The sequence below is a fragment of the Thermobia domestica genome, chromosome 2, assembly GCF_964235325.1.
Source record: "Thermobia domestica chromosome 2, izTheDome1.hap1.1, whole genome shotgun sequence".
Lineage (NCBI taxonomy): Eukaryota > Metazoa > Arthropoda > Insecta > Zygentoma > Lepismatidae > Thermobia > Thermobia domestica.
In genome coordinates, this window is record NC_137455.1 from 50,648,057 (window position 1) to 50,673,690 (window position 25,634).

Consider the following 25,634-nt stretch of genomic DNA (forward strand, 5'->3'; position numbering starts at 1 on the left):
TTGTTCCCTAAATAATATATTATTTATTTGGTATATTTCAATCACAGCAATTCCTCTAGATATTTTTCTTCCTGCGTGATTCCTCCATGTCCCATAATGTGTTCAATTAACCTTATTAGTCTGGTCTGTTAAGGATAGGATCGTGACAGACCGGACACAAGTATGAAACTTGGCAGACTGAAAGTACTTCGGTATTCAATTCGTTTTAGGGTCGGGTGCCAAAATTTTCTGGCCGCCATTTTGAAATATGCCGCCATATTGGATTTTATGTAATGTTCTCTTAAAAGATCATTATCTCGGTAACCAATGGTCCGATTTTGATGATTCTTTTTCTAAATTATAAGTTAAGCCCGAATGTAATCGATTATAACAGTAATAAAGTCAAGGTAATATGATAAAAAAGAAAAAATAGAAATATTTAAGATTTTATGAGACATATTTACATATGAATGAGTTTTTCTCCAAAATGGTCCATTTTATGAAAGCATGTACCCTATAACGTTTGAAAGAGCATAAAAAGAGCTTTAGTTTGATGTATAATACGTTAAAATGCGATGAGAAATAGTCGAAATATAAGTCTTGAAAACAAACCCAATGCAAATGGAAATCTGCGTAATCGGTCAACTTTGTGAAATTTAGCGTTGTCTTGCAGAAATTTATTATCACTAAATTATCTAGTTATTATTCTTGTCATAATTACTTAATAATAACTACGTTTAATCATTACTTAGTATTGTTATGGGAGTTTTCATTGCAGCAGTTCTATGTAAACATGAACATTTTTTTATATATAATATTGGTTATTATAATGTAACCGTGAACACATTAAAAGTGTATTGTGCCTTTTAAGTTGAAAAATATCATTCCTTGCAGTATTTGAAATAATATGTTTATTAAGTGTTTTCTATGTGATTCGTGTTCAGAATTCCTAAGGATCTATAAAGATTTCGATAACTTAGAAGAAATCTGTGAAACTTGTCACTGGAAAAGAAGAATTAGTAAACACACTAATTGACAATGCAGCGAAGTGGCATAAACAGTGCAGGCTGAAGTTTGTTGTCTCAAAACTAAAAAGAGAAATCGCAAAAGAATAGAAAACAAAAAGTAAACAGAAATCAACAGAAAATAATGAACCAAAGCGTAAGAGGAGAAATGAAAGTAGATGAAACGTAATTCCACCGGTTTATATTTTTTGTAATTCTGGGAAAGGGGTTAGAAGAAACTGTTACTTACGTTTGACAAAAATCTTAAGGAAATGGCTTAATAATTACAGGATATATTTCTGCTTTCAAAACTTTCCGGAGGAGACTTGGTAGCAATGGAGGCTACATACCATATACAGTCTTTATGGATGTATAAAAATAGGTACAGAAGTTGGAAAAGGGAGAACAGATCTTTAAATGAAACCGAAAGTCAAGATGATGATGTTTTAGAATTTCGTGTGTTTGCTGAACTCATAGATCACTTGGAATGTAAAATAGATTATGTCCATTTCATTTTCAATTTGTCAGAGCTGCACAGTCTATATAAAAACAAGTTGAGAGCGGTAGGTTTATCAAAAGCAGCGAATAAAACAAGACTAAAGAACAAAATTCTCGTTCATTTTATTTCTGATTGTACTAAACAGTGATGGCAAAATATTTTATTGGTATTTAAAGAAAGGACGCTACAAATTACTCAAGGAGAGAGTTTTGCCTTCTCAATGTGTTCAAAGTCTTTAAGAAGAAATATGATAAACTGGGAGTGCCAAACATTTTCAGGATACTTTAGAGAAAACTGTCAAGATGAAAGTGTTCCAGAAAGTCTAAAGAATTTCGTTCAATTGCTGCTGTATGGATCTAACATAGAAAAAAAATTCTATAACATATTCTCAAACTGCCCTAACAATAAGACAATTAATATATTTTAATTTTAAGAACAGAAGATTAGCACCACGGAAAAAAGGCACAACATATCTCATGAACCGCCGCTTCCACTGTATGTAGGTTTACAGGTACACACTCTTACTTGCTAGAAAAAAGATTGTCAGTAATTTGCATAACTTAGACATTTTTGTAACATATAATCGTGTGATCCAAATTGAAGATCAAATAGCAGCAGTAACATGCAGACGTTACAAATTAGAGGGTCTTGTGTGCCCCTTTCCATTAATGACTAATGTGTACACCATCGGTGCATTGGACAATTTAGACCACAACACATCATCAACTTCTTCGACAGGATCTTTCCATGGAACAAGTATTAGCGTATTCCAATTGCCTTCCGATTCCAACCCTGGTTTACTCCCAATGCGAATTGAAGTTTCTTCATCAGTATAAGATTACTTATTACCAGATATTTATGTTATTGTGCCATCAGTATCATCGTGTTGACAAACTGCAAGTTCCTATTACTGTTCAAGTACGGTCAGGGCTCGAAGAAGCACTTTAGACAGAGAGGCGGTGGATTGAAAGAAATTCTCCGCTAGATGAAAATAAATGCTTGTGGGCAGAGTATTATTTGACTCAATCAGGAAGTGTACGTTCTACTAAAGGTACCAATGTCATGTTGCCAATTTTTACTGAAAAGCGGAGTCTCTTTCAATGGTGAAGCATGGTATGTCTATCATAAAGAAAATTACTGATCGATGTAATCCTAATCAAATACGGGTTATTTTCCTTGAGCAACCTCTCTTTGCAATAGCAAAACAAATAAAGTGGAGATGGTCCGATTCATACCATGGAGAAGTTCTATCGTTATGTTTGGTGGACTACGTATAGAAATGGCCCTTTGAAGAGTGTTAGGCCACATACTAAATGGTACTGGATGGACATCGTCCTTAGCTGAGGCCGGAGTAGCAGGTTCAGAGTCAGCTGATTCATTCCTGGACTGCTCACACTTAATCAGAACCAGAAGAGCACAGCAGAAACCAGCTGTAGTTCTAGGCTTTCTTCAAATGGCAGAGTTTCATACAGAACAAGAGTCCAGAAACTGTAAACAAGAATTCCAACACTGGCGGGAAGGAATGGTATAGAAAATATCTATGTTTTCATATTGGGATCTTGTACTGGAATTGGCACTTCTAATTTTGATATTTGTTAGAGCTCACCGACAAAGTAACTTCCTATTATATGTAACTGTGTTGGAGCGTCTTCTGCCTCTATCTGTGCATCTCAGGGACATGAAGAGTTTAAATGAAGAAAAGGCAGAATTTAAGAGATCTGGGTGTTTTCAAAAACTAACCAAAAGTTTTGTTTCATGCCGTTCGACGAAAATAACACAAGTGTTAGAGACTCCAGTGGACCATTACTAAAAATCCACGTGCTTTTCAACGATGGATGCTCACTGCTCCTGAGTTATGCAGACCCACAAAAGAATCTGAAGTTGCTGCACACATTGAGGAAATAATTAACGAAAATTATGTTGGAAGTGATGTAAGTTTTAAGAATCTTTGTCAAATATTGCATGACACAACTTCCTATTTTAGATACGTAACAGGTAATGAATCTATCATCACATGCGTATGCCTTACAGGATCTTCAGAAACTGTTGCAGAAAGAGAAGTGATTAGTAAAAGCCAATATGAAGAGTATGTTGACTCGGTGTTTGTAAAACGAAGCAAGTCAATTTAGTCTCCTATAAAAAGGAATAGTTTTTGTCTTGAGAAAACTTAAAGAAGGGTAGGAAATCATCCTAACAGAAGATAAATGAATTGAGAAATGATTACAGTTTGTTCAGTGAGCTGTATGTCATGCAAACCGCGTGAGGATGATCTGCAAGACTTTTTTCTCATGAAAATCGTAGTTGGCTATCATCATTGATCACGAGAAACTTTTACTGTCGTCAAACAAGTCTGAACTACTGAATATTTTCAAGTCCAGAAAACTTCGGCTGGGTGAAAGAAGGTGGATCGTGGAAGCCCTTATGGATGACCGAACTAGAAGTTTCTAAAAGTTCAAGAGAATTTATAAAGTATGGCTGCAAAGCTCACAAAACAGTGCGTATGTTCAACGAATGGAGTTCAATATACAGATCTTTGTTGCTGCGGAAGTTCCTGTGATGAACAGCAATGTGACTAAGAAGTATTTTTTCTTTGTGGAGTAGGCGATTGGATGTTATCAATTTTTGGTCTTTGTTACCATTTTGATTTGGAATATTCAGTTTTTCAGTAGCTATTTATTATATTTGAAAGAGATAAATTTAAAAATTGACATATATGCAAAGACTCTTAATAACTCAAATAAACAAGATTCGTCTAGTTGATTCTCTGCACACTCTTTGTATTCTATTGTACTGATTTCTTAATTTAACTATATTTCGGTTATTTTGCATCGCATTTTAACGTATTATACATCAAATTGAAGCTCTTTATATGCTCTTTCAAATGTTGTAGGGTACATGCTTTCATAAAATGGACCATTTTGGAGAAAAATTCATTTATATGTAAATATGTTTCATAAAATCTTAAATATTTCTATTTTTCTCGTTTTTATCACATTTCCTTGTCTTTATTACTGTTATAATCGATTACATTCGGGCTTAACTTATAATTTAGAAAAAGAATCATCAAAATCGGACCATTGGTTACCGAGATAATGATCTTTTAAGAAAACATTGCATAAAATCCAATATGGCGGCATATTTCAAAATGGCGGCCAGAAAATTTTGGCACCCGACCCTAAAACGAATTGAATACCGAAGTACTTTCAGTCTGCCAAGTTTCATACTTGTGTCCGATCTGTCACGATCCGAGCCTTTTTTGTTGTTAAGAGACCAGACTATATATCTTCTTTTCAGTGTAGTAGTCTTCACTGTACTCCATTCTCTCCTGCAATTTCCATCACACTTTCACTTAGTAGATTATCCACCCAACTATACTTACCCTGCTGTTATTTCCAACCTGGCCCTACCCACTTATTTACCCTCGCCGACCTCAAAGCACGTAGAGTTAATGCTGTGTTGCAATTTAGGATACATCTCTGAACTTCCCAATCAGCCACGACGGCATGACTTTTGCTTATTGACTTAACGTGGCAACAGCCCAATGCTTTAAAGGACGTGAAGTCATCAGTAGTTAACGACAAGCACTTTGTCTTATATTTTAGACGTTAGCATTACGTGATTCGAGGACGGTTCATCCCCATGACGCAAGCGTCGGTGCACCAACGATAGGCAACTAGCGACATCATACCAAAATTTTGCAGCCCCGCAACGACGATTCGCGGTGGTCCCACTTCCGTTTTGAAAATTATACTACCAGCAGCAGAGACGCGACGAAACGCCAATCAACCACAAAATGACTACCCCAAAATATGTTAAATCGCCTATATGCGTGATTTGTTTACATCAAGATGAGTCTAAAAAACTCTAGAAAAAAGTTTAAAAGAAATACCTCAGGGTGGGCGCGAACCACCAACCTTATGATTACCAAGCGCTTGTTCTTTCGACTTCGCCACAGAAGCAGTGAAAACGTTGCTTGTAAATGGATAAATCGTTGAGCTCTTTTTAATTTGACTAATCAGACTAGAGTGCTCCTTTAACCGAGTATATTCGATGATAACCGTTTGGGATCAGATCAAATGCGTTCGCCACGTAATTTTATAATAAAATGACGCGCGTCTATTTATTTTATTTTATAATTCTTTCATATTCGCTTTCTAATGATTGGGGACACTTGACACAATTCAACTCATATTCATACATATTCATGACATATTCATACAATTTTACGCACTGAGCTCAAGATTTTTCACTTCATGATGTAAAGGCAGGGGTTATTCTTGACCCCCAGAGCTCACGTTAGGAACAATTCATCAGAAAAAAGATAATATGTAATAATGACCGCTTATACATGATTGGCGATAGTTCGTGTTGGTCCCTTCGCGATTCTCCCGACGAATCGAAGGAGCGCGGGCCAAAATGAAATGCTCCTTTCTATGCAGTGGTAACTTCAACATTCCGACTCTAGATAGCTGTTTCGACTCGACGAAACCCTGCCGCCACTAGTACACTAGCGGCAATCCTTCGACGCGTCGCTATATTGATGATAAACATTTATCGGCAAGTGGGCCATTAGGTGTTGGCGACGTTTACGGCATGGGAGCGACAAGACTATAATTTTAACATCCTTCTACAGTACAACATTTAGAAGACTTCCGTTGTCCATTTCTTCTAGTATCCAAGACTTCATGTCTTACATTCATACAACGTCACATTCTATACACATGCCATCACCATCCTTTTCTCCAATTCTGTATCAATGTTTCAGGCAAGAAGTTTCCATTTCACTCCAATGGAGTTTTCACCTAATTGTTCTGGATTTAGCATCTTGTTTGTATCTATTGTCGCATGTTATTTCATTCCGTAAGTCCCAGAATTCCTGGACCTCTTCCACCAGGCGATCTATTTTTATTTTAATTTTCCTTGTTCCGTTTTTGCTTATCTCATAATTACTGTTTTCCTCTTGTTGATCTTCACGTTGAATTTGTTGCTAAGACCTGTTGCATTCCATCTAGATTTGCCTTTTTATTTTTCTTCACTGCCTGCCATCAGCACTATATCATCCACCAATCTCAGCGTGTTTTCTACCCATGAACAGTTATTCCTAGGCTGCGAGTATTCTTGCTTTAATGCTTAAAATTAACTTTTATGATCAGATATGAAAAAATCTAGATTTTATGAGATTATTTATTAAAACAGTAATATTAAATATAGTTAATTATTGTATCCCAAGTACGTTGCAGTGACTATGAATTACAGTCACAAGTAAAAAAAAAATTGACTTTTCATTAAATAATTAAATATTTAGTTGTAAGCTCAGTGCACGTAAATAGTCCTCCGAATAAAATGTTAATCCTTTCTGTACAGGAGTGTAGTGAGAAATTAAAAATTCAGCACTGAAGCAACATTTCCAGTGGAACAAAATATTTTGTTAGTAGCTCAAATGGGATTTTTTCCTGGTCACGTATCGGTAGAAGTGCTTTGGCACAGCATAACGTGGCCTTCTTTCTTTGTGTTCAACTAGTGGCACGTTAAGAACACGAGAAAAGTTTTTGGCTCACTCAATAAGTTTCCACAGTATCTTGTTGTTTGCTTCCCCACCCTAATCTCATACAGATGACAACAACAGCTATTTCTTTTGTACTGCACTTTACAGAACAGTTTCTCAGTGGAGACGGGATTTTATATATGATAACATTTTCTGTAAAGGAGAAGCAGAAAGATTTGTAAGAAAAAATACAACTTTCTTTAAATCCTACTCTCAAATTTTGTTTAGTACGAAGACGTAAGTTTATTGCCATTCTGCTCAGAAAGCCTCATAAACAAGTATGATCAATACGCTCGATTCTTTATAACTGCATGTAGTGGTATATGTTCGAATTCCTCATTCAACTTAAGATGGACGTCTCATATAATCTCACAATTAAAGACGTACACACAGTCGTAATGCAAATCTGATGCAAACATACGGTTGAGCAAGAAAAGGAATAGAAATGACCAAAATTTAAGCTACTATGAACCATATGGAGCGGAGCTAGGGAAGAGAAAATTTTCAATGTCCCCGAAATAAGTGAAAGACAGTAATTATGGTGAAACCAATTATCTTGCAAAGAGTAAAAGTAAGTAACCCAAAATTAACCTACCAACCACAAAATGGTCATCAAGGACTGTGAAAGACCATAAACAGAACTGCCATCTGAAATTCAGAGCTGTGCCTGCCAACTCAGTAGAAAGTTTATATGTCAGAAATAGCACAATACAACTGCAATTCGGGCACCGGGAAAGTAGAACAAAAGTCAATAGGAAAGATTGATTATACATGCGCGAAAAGGGTGAACGATATTCATGTCTAAATATCATACACGAGAAAAGCCAAATGTAGAAATAAAAGTGAAGTGGGAACACATGGAGAAAACGCAAATGAAAGTAGGGGTATATAATGTAGTGGAGGCCACTAATTCTGCGACCGCGGGCGTTAATATTGGCCGTGACTCTTCACCCTGGTGACAGCTGGGCGAGTTCAGTTCCAGAATCACGAGTGGTCAAATAATTTGACTCTTCAGTATAGATATGATTATCATGGTTCATGGGTGTACTGGGTATGAGACTAAGTGTACTTGGCTATAACAGTGCGACATTCTCTTACATGCAGTACAGAGCGAGTAGTCAGTTCAATATAACACGTAGGCAATGGAAGGCTATCCTAAACGGAAATGGAACCAGAAGAACAATGAGATTCCGTGGTAAAGGTTTCATTGTGTATAGTATAAATGACTGGAAGCTAGGTTCCGCGTAGGCGGCGCGGAAATGTAAAGAATGGCTGTTGTGCGTGCTACAAAATAAAGAGAGATGCGGTCTAATATGCCATCCTGTGGACGACAGGGAGATGAAGTAGAGGGGAATGCGTATGTAGAAAGCGCGCAGAGAGCGTAGGACCTAAGTAAGTTGTAGTAGCAGGAACGAGTGCGAGCGAATACTGATGTTTCTGTGTGAGCATTCGATCACGATGGGCAGGTACAGACAATGTAATCAAAGTGAGGGGGTACTTCGGAGGTTGTGCATCATTATGTTTACAAAATGCGACAAACTGTACGTGTAAAGTTGTTAGCAAATGTGTTCATTATTTTGGAAATGAAAAACAGGTTGCTGTGGATAAGTTTAACACAATAATGATGGATAATAAATGCACAGATGATGAGGACACTGAAAGTGATTTCGGCAATGATCCAGCCTTACTCGAAGGAGGATTTAGAATTTAGATTTCTGGCTTAACTACCTGTTGGTAGAACTATTTATATTACATTTTAAGTTCCCCGTAACTTGAATCGCAGTTTCACATAGGTTCTGAGTAATAGTCTGCTTTAATACTCAGCTGAACTTACCCTGAGGGTTTTCTTCTGACCACTGTTCCTCTTCGCCGATGTGTTTTGCCATGAGTCTTATAATATGTAATTACCTGGTCACTGTCCCCCGTGACACACCCAACACACTTCCTACTTTCGTTACGCACGCACTACTTAGTCAAGCCCAACAATTTGCCCTCTTTGAAAATCAATATGATCGCTCACTTTACACTTTCACCAGGGATGTAACGTTGGGTATGTGGAGATATACGGCGTATACATACCTACTATTTTTATAGTTCAGTGTATATTAATTTTACATCAAGGCTGTACAGAGCACATAGGCTTGGATATAAGCTACATTTTTGAAAATGGTTGAGCGTATACCTCCAAAAATTTTAGTAATACATTACTGACTATCACCATCTGTTCAGTTCATTACACACTTCTGTTCTAGTGCTGCTTACGTAGTACGGAGTTTGCCCTAAAACACTACCACCAATAGCTTGATATTGTTGTCGCCGCCTGAGCATTGCCAACCCAGACATCTGACGTTATGTATCTTTAGGAGGGTACCCAGAGAGTTGTCCTTTGTAAACGCTGAGTCATTTGTTAGTTGTTAATAATAATAGGATGTCGGATATTCAAAGAAAACATTGTTTCTAATAATTAATTACACGTTGATTAAAATCTATCTATATATATAAAAGAGAACGCACAAAATCCTTTGTCCGCTCATCACGCTAATACGGCTGAACCGATTTCTTTCATTTTTGGGGGGTTGTTAGGATTTGGACCCTAGATGGTTTTTATCATATCACTTTAATTTTCAATTACCAGTGTCTTGAGATAATTGACCAATCAGGTGTCAATACGTACAAAAAATCCTTTGTCCGCTCATCACGCTAATACGGCTGAACCGATTTCTTTCATTTTTAGGGGGTTGTTAGGATGTGGACCCTAGATGGTTTTTATCATATCACTTTAATTTTCAATTACCAGTGTCTTGAGATAATTGACCATTCAGGTGTCCATACGTACAAATCCTTTGTTATTAGTTCATCATAGGTATAAAAATAAACGTATTTATATGCAACCCGCATGACCCTGTGACTCGGCGGGTTAACATAACTGACAGGCGCTATAAATCACTTGAAAGCGAAAAAGTAAAAATTATCTAAGTAACAAAGTTTATTGCGTTCCGGGGTGACCGCAGCGAAGCGGGGTGAACGCTGCTAGTATAAAATATTCATAACGATGCTGAATAAGAGAACGAGAAACACATTTCTTTGGTTTTCTCGTTTGAATTCCTATTGTAGGATTTTTGAATGCCTCGAAGTCAGGCACGCGTCTAAAACAGGAATGTACTAATTGAATTGTAGCGTAATACGTATTTATTATAGAAACGTTATAGAAGGAACAAAAAGATAAATATTTTCTTGTTTTAAAAAGTGTTGCCCAGAAGCTTTTCACCAGAGCATTTGGTCTAAAAGTGATGCATTTATCGGTAAACATTTCTTCTAAAACATTTTCCCAGTTAACTGGGGTCACCTTCGCGAATCGCTGCTCCCCAATTTGTGTTACATTCACTGAAACACCATACTGCGCCATATAAAGTCGATCGGCAACTATTGGTGTTAAAATTTTCACTAAGTAGACAACTATCTCGGCAAGCCATTGTATCGCTGAAAAACCTTTAAGAGCAGAGGATGCAATGTTCCTTCTAAAAGAAGATACCAATAAACAAGTAAAGTTCTTATAAAATGTTTATTTATAAAATATGTAATGGTCTACTGTTAAAAAAAAATAACTCTATGGGCTAAGCAATCCGGAGGTTCAATGCCGCATTAAATAAAGCTTTTCACTGACTTGTCCTTAGCCAATTGGACCCAATTTCTACTTTGTATACTATTTCTGTTAGATTCATCTTAATATCGGCCTCCCATCTGCGCCAATGTCTTCCTAATGTTTTTTTTTTTTTTAATTGGGTTTCAATTAAAAGTTTAAAAAGTGTCCCTACTTTCTTCCATTTTGGCTACATGACCTTCCAAACTGAATCTTCTAGACATAATAATCCTAACAGTGTTATTTAAGGTTGGTTTAAAGGTACAAATTTTGCCGATAGATGGCACTACAGTCTTCGTATCTTTCCTATGTATATTTTATCTTTCACGAAAATACACGATTTCTCTTACAAAGTTTCAATCTACAGACTTCAAATTTTTAGAAAAGGAACTTCATAATCTATCGAAGGCAATAATCTGTGCCGATTTTATATTTAGAATTTTCTTCATTGTTGAAATGGCTTGATTGTTGAAATGCATGTCCAAACCTTTAAGAATGGAGCTGTTTCAACAATGAAGAAAATTCTATATAAAAAAGCGCCACGGATTGTTCCCTTTAATAGGTTATGAAGTTCCTTCTCTAAACATTTGAAGTCTCTAGGTTGAAATTTATAAAAGCAATTGTAAATTTGCGTGAATGGTAAAAAATACATGGGAGAAATACGAAGACTGTAGAGGCATCTATCGGCAAATCTTGTCCCTTCAGACTAACCTTAAATGGTATAAATTATGCAATTCCTCGATTATGCATTTCCGCCATTCCTTCCTGGGTCCGAATATTCGACTCAAGATTTTATTCTTATATACTTGCAGTCTCCGTTCTTCCTTCAATGTAAGCGACCATGTTTCTCAACCGTGCCGTACAACAGCCATAATTAACGCTCTATATATTTTAAGCTTCAAACTGTTAGAGAAAATTTGTAAAGAAAAGAGATTTTTTAAACTGAATATTAACATGAATACCCAGGTTTTAGTGGACATTGAATTTCTTCTCGAGTATGGTTTTGGTCTGTTAATGTTAGTTCGTAACTTGTGACACTATGCTCTGGACAAAATTGATGGAGATTTTAAAGTAGTTGTTTAGAACTTTTGTCTGCCGGACAAACACAGTAAATATATAAAGGAATTTTGGTTATTAAACCAAATTTCTTAAAATTTATGAAAGATTATTTCACTTAATTAAAAAAAAAAACTTTTCAAATGTTACAGATTAACTAGCTGAATCTCTGGAAAGATGAATCTCATCTTCGCAGAGAGGACAAGGTTTATACACTGCTCCACATAACTTAAGCAACTCGAAGAAAGTGGCAGAAAATAAAACGACACGATCACTGCACCAAGTATAATGAACAAACAGACGGTCCAGATGCAAAATGCAACACAAGTGAAGACGAATAATACAGTTAGGATGTACAGGGTGACCAAAAAGTTCAGCACTATGATACCTCAACAGGTGAAGCTGGGTTGTGCGAGGGCATAGGCAGTCAATATGGCGTGTAACCACCACGAACAGCTATACAGGCACGACATCTGGCCTCCATGCTGCAAATCAGAGTGTTGATCAAGTCTTACGGCAGATGGCGCCACTCCTCGAGGAGAGCTGTTTGCAGGTCAGGGAGAGTGTGTGCTGGTGAACTGCGCTGCGCTATTCGCCGCCCAAGAGCATCCCACACATGCTCGATGGGATTCAAGTCCAGCGAATATGCAGGCCATGCAATACGCGTAATGCCTTCGCTCTCCAGATACTCGGACACACGATGTGCACGGTGTGGGTGGGCATTGTCATCCATGAACAGAAAGTCTGGGCCAAATGCTCCGCGGAAATTGCACACATGTGTATTGAGAATTTCATCCAGGTACCGTTGTGCTGTCAAAGTGCCATGTTGCACAATATGGAGGTCCGTTTTCCCGTTCAGCATAATTCCACCCCACACCATAATGGAACCACCGCCATAGGAGGGCCGTTTAGCACTGAAGTTTGGATGATAGCGTGCTCCTGGCTCTCTCCACACTAAAGTCCGACCAGAATATGACGACAGGCTGAATCTCGACTCATTGGAGAACATGACACGCGCCCACTGGTGTTCCCCCCATACAACATGTTCCTGACACCATGTGTAACGTGCACGTTTGTGCTCCAGTTTCAATGGCACACACAGCGCAGGCCTTTTTGCATACAGTCCTGCTCTATTGAGTCGCCGACGAACAGTTTCACGACTCACGAGTAGTCCTGTGGCCTGAAACAACTCATTGGCCAGGTGAGAGCATGAAGCTTGACGGTTACGTTTGACAGAAATTGTGAGAAATCGGTCCTCGGCGGCCGACGTCTTCTTCGGACGGCCTCCTCCATGACGTCTACTGACTTCACCTCCATTTTGAAAGCGATTGCACAGCCTCGACACAACACTTTTGTTCACGTTGAATTCCTGCGCCACTTCCATTTGCGATCGGCCGAATTCCAACCGCCCAATTATTCGCCCGCGGTCAAAGTCACTCAAATGTCGTCTACCAGCCATTGCAAGGTGTGTACCCCACACAAGAACCACTAACTCAATGCTTGGAGCCTCGGACACTACTGGGCTGTGGTGTACGGCTCATGGCATAAGTTGTTCACCGCGCTTGCAACGATGCTGCTTATGCGATAGAGTGGGTGCTCGACTTGCCTGTGTGTCTCTGTGTATGTGCATGTCACTAACCAGTGTTGAATGGCCCCCACACGTCACTTATACCACGTTCTCTCGGGTTGCTTAAGTTTTGTGGAGCAGTGTACAATTTATATTTTGAATTAAATACAAAGAAATTAGTTAGAGCAATGCCTTTGGCATTGTGCCTGTCAGTATGCATGTAATAAATAATAAATATGAGTGAAATAAAGAAAGAAAGAAAAGGAACGTCTTCAGCTTTGCAATCCCGAAAACTCTGGAATTTACACTAATATCCGTTAGGCGCTCCTTCGTAGCTATATGGTTAACATATGCGCCTTTAGCGTAGAAGACTAGAGTTCGATTCCCAGCTATAGCTCATGTGGTTCGTAATCCCTGTGAAGCAGTATAACAACGTCTCATATACTCTTACTGGTGAAAGGGACGCTAAATTCCAATCCACCATTACTGATATCCTTCGCCCATGATATTTATCGACTCGTTTTTATTATGGTATTTTCACCCTCCCCTACAATCTGACTTTCCTCCAAGGCAAAAATTAAAGAAAGGGGGGAATAGAAAGTATGACGGAAGACACGGAGATAATTAAAATAGAGAGCGTTTCAACGCACAGGAAAAGGAGTAAGAGACTATTGGATGCATGGGAAAGAAAAAAGAAAGAAGAGAATGAGGAAATCCGAGAGGAGCTGATGGAAGAAGAGGAGGGGTTTACAAATAAAGTGTAGTGAATGTAACAGTTATTATAATCGTGAAACGGTGGAAAAAAAACTAAAAAAAACGGGTAAAACAACATAAAGATGATGTAAGATTAAAAAGAGAGTGAAATGCCATTTTTAAGCATGTGAGGGACACGGGACATGATATTAATTAGTATGAGATTGAAATGTTAGAACGGGAACAAAGAACGTTGATTAAAAAAAGGTGGAAAGAGACCAGATTTATTGAAAAAAGAGCAGGGCTGTATTATGAAGTGGAACACAGGACTTAAAATTGATGAACAATGGGGCAAGTTAGTCGAAAGACTTAATTTGTAACGTAGTTTTCTGCCGAACCAAGGAGGGAAAGGAATTGATGGTGTTTAATTTCACTTTTGTCAATTTTTGTTATGATTGGCCGAGTCCATTGTGCCCAGCCAATCAGCGTTCAGAATCAGTTTCTCGGATCCTGTTATATTTAGATGCAACTTCCTCTCTCTCTCTGTTTTTTTTTTAATAGTGTCTGATGAAGCTAATATGTTCAGCTAGTTGGCAAACTGTACCGAAATTATTATTTTTAATATAAATGTTGCTTCGTTCAATGATTTGATTTCTAGTTTAGGTCAAAGAAAGGGCTTCATAGACTATTAAATCCGGTGAAAATATATCTGTATACAATATTTGGTGGTTACAGGTGACTTCCTTCTGTGCGAAAGCTGATAACACACGCACATGCACATAAAGCGCCGTAACTTAGATTTTTTCTGGGAGGGCAAGCATTAATATTTGGGCTCCCTAGAAAAAGTCGTTTTGGGCCCTCCTGCAAAATTCGAAAATTGGTGCCCTTCTTTCCATCTTTCTCTCACTCTTTGTACCCCCCGTACCCTGTGGGGCCTCCCGCACTTCCCTGGACCCTTTCTATACATGACAAATTAATTAAGGGGACAATATTGACAAATCTCATAGCCATACGAATAAATATTATTTCTAGGGGCCCTAATAGTAGACATTTTTTTTTACTGAAATGTGCCCACGACTCATTTTGGTTTTATTTATCGTTTGTGTGCTGTTTTTTTATGTATGTTCTTCATTTACAGTATAATTTCAGTATATGTATGTTCTTCATTTACAGTAAGAAAATTTTGTCTTAAAGTGGGCCCCCTCGAATGGCGGAGAGCTTCCCTGGGAGGGCAGTTGCCCCCTGCCCCCCCCCCCAACAAGTTAAGACCCTGCGCACATACATCATTTTATTTATTGTTAACGATAAATACTGCCTGAAACTGCTTCCAAAAGCAGTTAATATTCTTCATACAATGTTCTTTGAATGAAAGACGAAAATGCACATTGTTCACATTGAATCTCCTTGAGGGTAACGTTGTCTATATACGTATTTATGTCGCTATTGATCTAACACAACCTATGAAATGAATTACGCTGTGCTAAATAGATAAACATTACTAGAAAAAGAAAGATTACCAAACTAGCAAATTAAACTTTAGCTAACAGTCTTATTCACAAGTTTAGAAAATTTTTCATTAAAAAGGCTATTAAATTATCAGTAAGCACAAATCACTAGAAATTACCAATTATGAATGTATGATTGGGTAAAATTATAGCTAATAGCTAAACTAGATTTTAATGGCTAAATCGAGTCATAAAATTACTAATTCGTAAAACTATGTGAAGATAACAGTAATAAAATTACTAATTCGCAAAAGTATGTGAAGATAACAGTATTCCTGCCATCTTAAGACAGTCGTCCCACCACTTCCACATACTCTTGCGCATGCCTCATCTCTCGTACCGCGTCATCTCTCCTAATTTTGGGACAACCACCTGCTTTTATCATACTCTAAAGTTAGAAAGGTAGTTAAAAAGTGAACTTACATACTGCCAAGAGTGTGGCCCAGAACTTGATTAGAGCTCTGATATGTTTAATGTTGTCCCTTCTTCCCACCCGCTCTCGTCCACAACGGGGCAAATAAGCAGCCATGTTCCATGACAGAAAGATACAGGAAAAGCCAATGATTATCTGCTGAACAACACCTGGCAAAATAAAGATAACACAGTTATTAGACTTTTCTATAGCAATTGAAAAGAGGTCTTTCTTGTTTGCCCGTCAATTATTATCTTGTATAGGCAATGAGCGGTCAGAAAATACTGAATGCTTTGTATAGAGGGCCGGATTTAGAGGAGTGCAATGGTGCATGTGTACCCCCCTTTGTTGTAATTATACAGTCACTAAAATGAGAAGCTAGCAATGAAAACAGCAACACTTTCCGAAACTTTCTGTCGTTATGTTTCCATTTGAAGCTTTAAAAAAACGAAGGGTTGCAAAAGCAATAGTTTAAGTCGATTTTCTGAAGATTGAAGGAAAAGGATTCACCAAGTAAAACAATATAACATTTCTCAGGTATGAAAGAAAAAAGAAGCGAGGAAGAGAGAACTTTTTTCCTGCATAGTACTTGTGATTCTCTTTAAAACACCCCTCCATTCTATGGATCAGCGTTGTCAGGGGTAAAGAATTGTCACATGCCACTTTGAAGAGTTTCAGTATGATTAGTTATTTTGATAGTTATTGGTGCACCTCCGTCAGAAAATCCTGGATCCGACTCTGTTTGTATATCTATATAGGGTGAACAAATAGTATGTAGAATAGGATTTGTTTTAAGGTTTTATAATGGTGTTCATTTATAACTATGGTGTTTGTGTTGTATTATATTGTACGTATTATAAATTTTATAGCTAAATATATTTAAATCTAATCTATTTTTTTCGTTTGAGATAATTCATAGAACACTTAATGCCAAATTAATTAAATATTGATACAAGAAAATGGGTGTTAACAAAGTATTGGAAGTCTCAAAAAATTCTGAACTCGTTTGAACAAAATCGGTTGAAACATTTGATACTCAAGCCGCAAAGAAGTAAACCATTTACCGCATTCCCAACAAATTTGATAGCACTTGGTTAATACTTAGTGCCTCAAAAAACTGGATGAGCCCAAATAGTTTTCCCAGAGGATTATAAGCAACTTGGTGCCTAAGCCTTTGTTCGCAGTTCTTCCTCCCTTCCTGAAAAAAAGTTCATACGAAGAGCTTCAACAGGATTCAGCACTTCATAAACGTCTATTATACACCCTCCATTCCAAAAGAAACCGAACTTTTGAAAACAAATAGTACCACTAGTGCCATCTGTTGTAATATTTTACCGGTAGATGGCGTAGTCCCTCATTGACAACTGGTATAAATGTCATGACATTTGGATGCACGGCAACAAAGTTATTGCGTTTCAACTGTCAGTGTGTTGTGTACATCGGTCGGAAAATGAGTTTCAAACAACGAGCTGCAATTGAGTTTTGTGTTAAACTGGGTAAAACTTTTAGTGAAACGCACCAAATGCTACAAAATGCATATGGTGATGAGTGTCTATCCCGTACGCAAGTTTACGAGTGGTTCAGGCGATTCAAATCGGGTAGAGAGACGCTGGATGATGACGAAAGATCAGGCCGTCCCAGAACCGGATTATCGGAAGAAAACATCGAAAAAGTGCGTGAATTCATCAAACATAACAAAAAATCGTCGGTGAAAGTTATTGAAATGGAATTAGGCATTCCTCAAACAACCGCATACCACATTTTGACCGAAGTTTTGGGCCTTAAGAAGGTTAATTCGCGGTTTGTACTACACAAACTCACCGAAGACCAAAAAGTTGATCGAATTGCGCATTGCAAAGACATCGTTAAAAGTGCTCGGCAGGATCGAAACTTCTTGAAATCGATTGTAACTAGTGACGAGACATGGTGTTTTGAATATGAGCCCGAAACAAAGCGGCAAAGTGCTGAATGGAGAGCGCCGGATGAAGGAACACCCAAAAAAAAGTCGCTTGGTGAAGTCAAAAGTTAAGGTGATGCTGATTTGTTTTTACGATTCAAAAGGAATTATCCACAAAGAATTTGTTCAGCCCGGCCAGACAGTCACTGGAGGCGTCATGAAGCGTTTGCTGGCAAGAATTCGTCGTATTCGGCCCGAATATCGCGAAATCGGCAGTTGGACTCTTTTGGACGATAATGCACCATCACATCGTTCGCGACTTGTAACTGAATTTTTGGTCAAAAATCACATTATTCGGTTGCATCATCCGCCCTATTCACCAGATCTCGCTCCGTGCGATTTCTATCTGTTCCCGAAACTGCATTTGGCGATGAAAGGAAAGTGGCACGCATCGATTGATGCCATTGAGAAGGCGACGACCGCCGTCCTAAAGACCATTCCAATAAAGGACATGGAGAAGTCGTTTGACAACTTGTTGGAGCGTGCAAATATGTGTATCGATGCAGAAGGGGAATACATTGATTAATAAAAATGATTTGTTCCAAAATGTACATTGCTTTTTTGTTTTTTTAAAACGTTCGGTTTCTTTTGGAATGGAGGGTGTACGAATTCTAAAATCTATTGAGTTAAAAATTTGTTATTCACGGCCAACTCATAGCTTATTGGAGGATAGTCCAAACAGGTGGAGGATGGTCCAAACAGTTGGATGCAATTGAATGACATCATATTGAATGAAATTAGAGAAAATATAATAATTTTAGTTAACATTGTGACGACCAATGAGGCTTATTTCAAATTCTCCGGTCATATTAACGCATATAATAAGTGAGAACATGCATCTAACAATAGAGCAACAACTAAATTAGCTTGGTGTCGCTGTTTGGGGTGATTTTTCAAGTTTCGGTGTTTTAGAACCATTTTCTTTTAAATGCTGGGAACAGCTCAGGCAATAAATATTTTGAATTCCAATGAATCAACTTGTTTATAGTTACAAAACAGCCTTGACCTCTATTTTCTTTGCAATTCATGCAACCGTGAGTACCTTGGTGAAACATTTCCTCAGAAGTGGATTACCCAAAGATGGCCAGCACGTTGGCCTGATTTTAACCCAATAGTTATTTTTTCTTTTAGAAGTACTCAAGGACAAAGTTTATAATCGAAAACCACGAGTAACGGTGATTTGAATAATTACATCAGAGATGCATTTTAAGAAATTAGCACACAAAGAAACTTCTGGAGAAAATAAAAAGTTTGTCGAAGTGTATGTATATTACAAAAGCAAATATTCAAAGCAAATGAAAAGCAAATATTCAAAGTCTTTATACATTTTTCCAATAGTTTTAGCGCTATTACTGGTAATGAAATTAGTTTATAGTAATTTGCATCAATTTTTGTCCCTCTTTTTATATAGGATTTATGACTGAAATGTTTAATTCATCCGAGAAACCACCCATTTCAATACTTAAGTTAAATACATGTATGTATTGTAGTAGTTTAAGGATTGTTGTTTACTTTCCTTTAATATGTTTACATTTCTTTAATCTATTTCAGGTTCTATTTTTGATTGTAATTGATTTATGATCTAATAGATTTCTTGTAGTGATGGGAGTAAAAAAAAGATTAAATCAGTTACGTATATTTTTGTTTTAAAATCTGGATTTGTTTTTCTAGTGTTTTGTCTATTTAATTTTTCACTCGCTTGAAGTGTTCATTGAGCATATTGTAAAATTTATTGAGTAGAGCAATTAAATGTACTCGGGATTTGGACTTTCCCTTCACTTTTTTTAATTATAAAAGTCTTCTTATATACACAATAAGCAATTCCTCTAATATCTACTTGGGTAAGATTAAGATAGGGCAGATGAGGTTCTCTCGGTGACCAAGCGTCGTGAGAGGGGTCTAGATTAGGTGTCTCTCTCTCGGTGACCAGGCGTCGTGAGAAAGGGGAAAGGAACCCGGTGACCAAGCGCGTGGGCTTAAGGATGGATACCTCTCAGTGACCAAGCGTCGTGAGAGGGGTTTTAGATGGTTCGATCAACCTGGGTAGATTGATGCTCGTTGCTTCAATCCTTTGCAGCTTCCTTTTATCCTGGAGCGTCGGCTGCCATTGGTGATCTCCGTCTTGCCGACTGCTGGCGATGGTGGGCGACTCCTCTTCGGGATCGTCGTCTGCTTGTTTGTATTTATTATTAACACGTGTAGTACGCATGACTATTGCATGATACTGCGACGTGGGGATCCTTACAATATTTACAAATAACATAGAGTTTTGTTAAAATCTTACCAACCAATATTAGTTCCATCTTATTTTAACGAAAAAGGTGTCATTAAATTAAAAAAAAAACTTTCCTTGAGCAGGGTTTGAACCCACAACAAAAGCGATTTTCATTACTAGCCAGCTCGCCTATGAAGGCAAACAGCATGTGACGTTTGCTTTCTGCTGCCGGTGAATTTTAGACGCAGGTAGGCCAACATGTTTCGCCCACGGAAATCGAAAAACTGAGCGTAGTTAATCGCTATACCAGTTTTTCAAGTGACTGGCCATTTATGTTTACCTACAACTAGCGCCGTAGATATCAAATGGCTCACTCACACTCTGCACAGTTGCCAACTCCATATATTCAAATTAACGCACACTCTTCATTCCTCTATACCAGGCGAAACTTAAGTAATATCGATGTTGTATCCTTAGTTTCTGACCCTCTCTTGCACTTCGTTGCCGAATTCCTGTATCGGTTTACAAGGACCCCTTTTGGCAATAGAATCCTTATTTACATGAAAGGACTCAAAATAAAATTTGTATCAATAAATGTTAGAGACTTTCTGATCTTCTTATAAAACAAGAGCGGAAGTTCTGTAAAAAACAAAAAAAAAAAAAAAAAGAAAAGAAAGAAAAGAAAGAAAACTGCTGTCAGCTCAATTTACACCTTTCAAACGTTTGGATGTGACTTGTTTCTCCCCAGTTGCTGATATATGAAAGTACAAAGAAAAAAGCAAGGAAACGAGAAAATCAATATTTTACTTTGCAAGCTGACTTGAAAGAAGAAACAGGAACTTCTGGAAAGAAAATAAAAAAAGAAGTTCTTTTTCTTAAATATAATTTTGTACGAACACAGATGTCATATCTTCCTTGTACGTGCATAGTAAGTTGTCCTTTTTATTAATTAAGATTTCGTGGAAGATTAATGATATACTAATAATATCACAAAGAATAAAGTTTCACCACAAACCCACAATTCTCTGTAACATTTGCTACACACAAACACATATTTTACTTCCTTTCAAAAGAAATAACAAAAAATGAAAAGAGAAACTAAACCCGAAAAACAAAGAATGTCAACAGAAAGCATTGTGATACCGTTCTTATCTTACAGATTTAACTTGTCAAGTCGATAGAATGAGAAAAGTAATTTTGGAAATAGTAAATCTTTCCTGTTCTCTCTCTCTCTCTCTCTCTATAGGGTGTCACAAAAAATTGTCATATTTTACGAATAGATTCTGGTCGATGTAATCCTTGTGTAGGCGCTGGTTTCTTAATAATTTTTCGACGTGGCTTTAAAACTGTTCAATATATTTGCATTTCATAACACACAAGATTATATGAATTCAAAAAAATACAAACGAACTTGCTAGATGAACATTATTATATGTGGATTAATGCGATATTAACACAATCACACGTAGTTATCGTTGTTTTCTTGGTGTCCTGTTTTTCACACACACACACACACCCCTGCTAGGGAGAAAAAGCATTAGTTTTTATGTTGCTGCCTCTTCATTTACTTACTGGCGTTAGTTTTTATTGAGAAGAACGCTCAGTTCTGAACAAATTCCTCACATCAAAATAAGAAAACAAGTTCATATGGACCTGTGGTCGGAAGTGTATAGTTTCGTAGTTATACGGTGCCGAAAACGTGAAAAAATGAACTTTAAAGGTCTATAGTTTCACTATTATAGGACCGATCGTAGTCGGGTCAAGTCATCACTAAGGAACTAGTATGTGAACTATCCAGATATTCATCTCTCAGAACCTCCGGTACTTGCACAATCATCTTTAGAGAGGCTGTTTGGGAGTACTTGGGGGAAGGGATGATCAATCTCCACTTATCTCTCTAAAAATTGGTGTGCAAGTACTGGAGCATTCTTAAACGTGGATATTTGGATGCCTTAGTCCCTCAGTGATGTCTTGACCCGACTACGATAGGTCCCTAGTGGAGCTATGAACTTATAAAGTTCACTTGTTCACGCTGTATATCTACGAACTATCCACTTTTGAGCACAGGTTCATACGAACATTTTTTCTTATTTTGGTGTGAGGAATCTACTCCCACAATATTTTGACACACACACATATATATATATAGGGGTCGGACAAAAAATCTAAATTCATACCTAGTATGGTGTGAGGCCTCCTTTTGCATCTAAAACAGCTTGGATCCGACGTAGAATGGACGTATACAGCTCCTGAATCGTGGTGTGTGGAATTTTGTACCATTGTTCCTCCAAAACATGCTCCAGTTCCTTAAGGAGTGCTGGTGGAGGGTAACGAGACCGAATACGCTCTTTCTAACTCAGACCACAATGACTCAATCATATTCAGATCTGGTGATTAAGGGACCCAGGGGGAGATGTGATAGCTCCTGGCTATGCTCCTCAAACCATGATTTTACCGTTTTTGCAGCGTGACAGGTTGCCAAATCGTCTTGGTAGATGCGATCACCATCAGGGAACAATATTTGGGCCATGGGTAGAACCTAGTCCCCCAAAATGGCCTCATACGCCTTAGCATTCATCATTCCATGCAGTACTATGATGGGACCTGCAGAAAACCACGATATTACTGCCCATACCGTAACAGAACCACCCCCATGCTTTACAGTTGGGAGCAGACAGTCTGTATTATAGGCCTGCGACGGTGTTCTCCATACACGACCGGTTGTTGGAAACAAGGTGAAGGTCGATTCATCGGACCACATTATGTGTTTCCACTGCTTATGAGTCCACGCCTTGTGGTCCTTGCACCACTGGGTACGCCTTTTTGCATTTACTGCTGTGACTAGGGATTTGGCGATAGCGGCCCTGCCATGAATTTTCATTTTATGAAGTTCCCGTCTCACTGTTTTCGATGAAACCGGGTTCTGTAGGCTGGAATTGAGTTCAGACGTAATTTTCATTGCAGTGGTCTTCTTTTTAGCTTTTACAATCCGTTTTAATGTCTTCCGGTACCTAACTGACAGGATTGTCTTTCGACCACTGTTGTGCTTTGCAAACGTCGTTTGCCCATGAATTGTGTATGCCCTCGTGACATTGGACATAGTGCCTTTCGATACCCCTACAATGTTCGCCACTGTTGCCACTGAAGCTCCAACCAGACGGGCACCAAAGATCATGCCTCTTTGGAAGTCTGTCAAGTCGCCCATTTTACTGCACCACTTTCACGCCACGACACTCACAGGTGAACTGGTTACTGCTGACGGAAGAGGAAGGTTCACATGACACATTGAAATCAAAAAACGAACGGCAACCGCAACACGTATTGTACAGTGGAGGGCCAAACTTACGTGTCCTGTATGAAGTGTTTTTAGATTTTTTTTTGTCTAGCCCCTGTATACGACAACTGAAAAATATATAATCTTCATATGATACTGACATACATGTTTACTTTTCAAATTTACAAATTGTAATGTACAGTCAGCGACAAAAGTTCATTCCGTTTGGTAAAGTTTATTTTTGGAGTAATGCGGTGGTAAGGCTGGAACGTACAACGATAGTATGACTGGAACGCACAGAAAACTACATTCTTTTTTATTTTACTGAAAAAGTGTACTCAAATTACCTTTCCATTCTCAAGTTATTTACGAAACTAATTTCACCAAATGGGAAGATATTTGGAGCTAACTGTACAAGGCGAGTTCAATAAATTTTGCTCAGATGGATATAATATAGTTGCTGTTATAGTCGGGAATTATAATATCGCAGAAATTGATCGGAACAGATTCTCAAGAGTTACAGACAGACTTCAGTTAAATATTTCAGATTATCTTAAATTTAAAACATAAAGTAACCCAAAAACGACGCTGTATTACGAATATTTGCATAAGCAAAATCAGTGGCTAGTTCATAGGAAGTTTAATTACTAACAAGTTCATAGGTTTCTAGCAAGTTTAATCTCGTCACTGAACAGTATTAGTAGTACTCCCCCCGTTGGCGCGAATGACTCATCCTCACTCTCTTTTATGACCGGAATTTTTAAAATTCGTTCCCTTTTACGGCCCGGCCCGCGGTCAATGACCCAGGAGTACATAGGACCACCCTCTCTAAATTTTGGCAGGGGTACCATGGCCCATCCCCTAAATTTTGGCAGGGGTACATAGGACCACCCCCTTAAATTTTGGAAATTTCCAAATTTAAAAATTTGGTATGGTAGCCTAGGACCATAGTATGTACCTCTATCAGTATTGGGGGTCTATGTCGTTCCCTTTCATGGGTAAAAAATTGCCAAAAAGTCAAATTTCGGGGGATTTTGACCTAATTTATCCCCTTTGATGAGGTGTTATTACCTTATATAGTTATATGGGCGTATACAGGGGTCCACTACCTTTCATAAAACATGGGTATATTAATGCACCCTTGAAAAATTTGGGAGGGGTACCTTGGCCCACCCCTTAAATTTTGGAAATTGCCCAATTTAAACATTTGGTATTATAATATAGGACCCTAATATGTATTATGATAAATTTGGATGGTCCACCTCGTTCCCTTTTAGGGGTACCAAATTGCCAAAATATAAACGTAAGCAATACGTAGTACCACGTGTTTGGTTTTGACCTAAGTTATTCCCTTGGATGAGGTCCTATTACCTTATATGTTTATATGAGCGTATACAGGAGTCTATTACCTTTCATAAGACATGCGTATATTGGTGCACCCCTTTAAAAATTTGGGAGGGGTACCTTGGCCCACCCCTTCATTTTTAGAAATTGCCCAATTTAAACATTTGGTATAATAGTATAGAACCTAGTATGTACCACTATAAATTTTGGGTGGTCCACCTCGTTCCCTTTCATGGGTACAAAATTACCAAATTTTAGTACAACCACGTGTTTGGTCTTTTGACCTAATTTATCGCCTTTGATGAGGTGTTATTATCCTATATGGTTATATCGGCGTATACAGGGGTTCATTATCTTTCATAGAACATGGGTATATTAATGCACCCCCTGAAAATTTGTGAGGGGTACCTTGGCCCACCCCTTCAATTTTGGAAATTGCCCAATCTAAACATTTGGTATAATAGTATAAGACCCTAATATATATTACTATCACCTCGTTCCCTTTTAGGGGTACACAATTGCCAAAATATAAACGTAAGCAATACGTTGTACCACGTGTTTCGTTTTTTACTTAATTTATTCCATTGAATGAGGTCCTATTACCTTATATCGTTATATGGTCACGTATGGGGATTCATTTCCTATCATAAGACATAGGTACATTTGTGCACCCGTTTAAATTTTTGGGAGGCGTACTTTGGCCCACCCCTTTAATTTTGGAAATTGCCCCTTTTACATGTTTGGTATTATAGTATAGGACCCTAATATAGATTAGTATAAATTTGGGTGGTTCATCTTGTTTCCTTTCATGGGTACGAAATTGCCAAATTTTAGTACAACCACGTGTTTGGTTTTGGCTCAATTTATCCCCTTGGATGAGGTCCTATTACCTTATATGGTTATATTTTCATGTATATATTGGTCCATTTCCTATTATTAGACAT

At 37.8% G+C, this 25,634-nt stretch overlaps 2 protein-coding genes across 4 annotated transcripts in view; one reads left to right on the plus strand and one right to left on the minus strand.

The window, feature by feature from the left end:
• LOC145672025 (uncharacterized) overlaps nt 1-25,634 on the minus strand; it is a 121,641-nt gene that overhangs the window by 72,720 nt on the left and 23,287 nt on the right. For all 3 annotated transcript variants that reach the window (XM_081741238.1, XM_081741228.1, XM_081741219.1), the window contains exon 4: nt 15,912-16,070. In XM_081741238.1, coding sequence (XP_081597364.1) covers nt 15,912-16,070 — 159 coding nt within the window. The remainder of the gene's footprint in view (nt 1-15,911; nt 16,071-25,634) is intronic.
• The window catches only part of Sytalpha (Synaptotagmin alpha), a 282,148-nt gene that overhangs the window by 51,905 nt on the left and 204,609 nt on the right, over nt 1-25,634 (plus strand). The gene's annotated exons all lie outside the window — the stretch shown is intronic.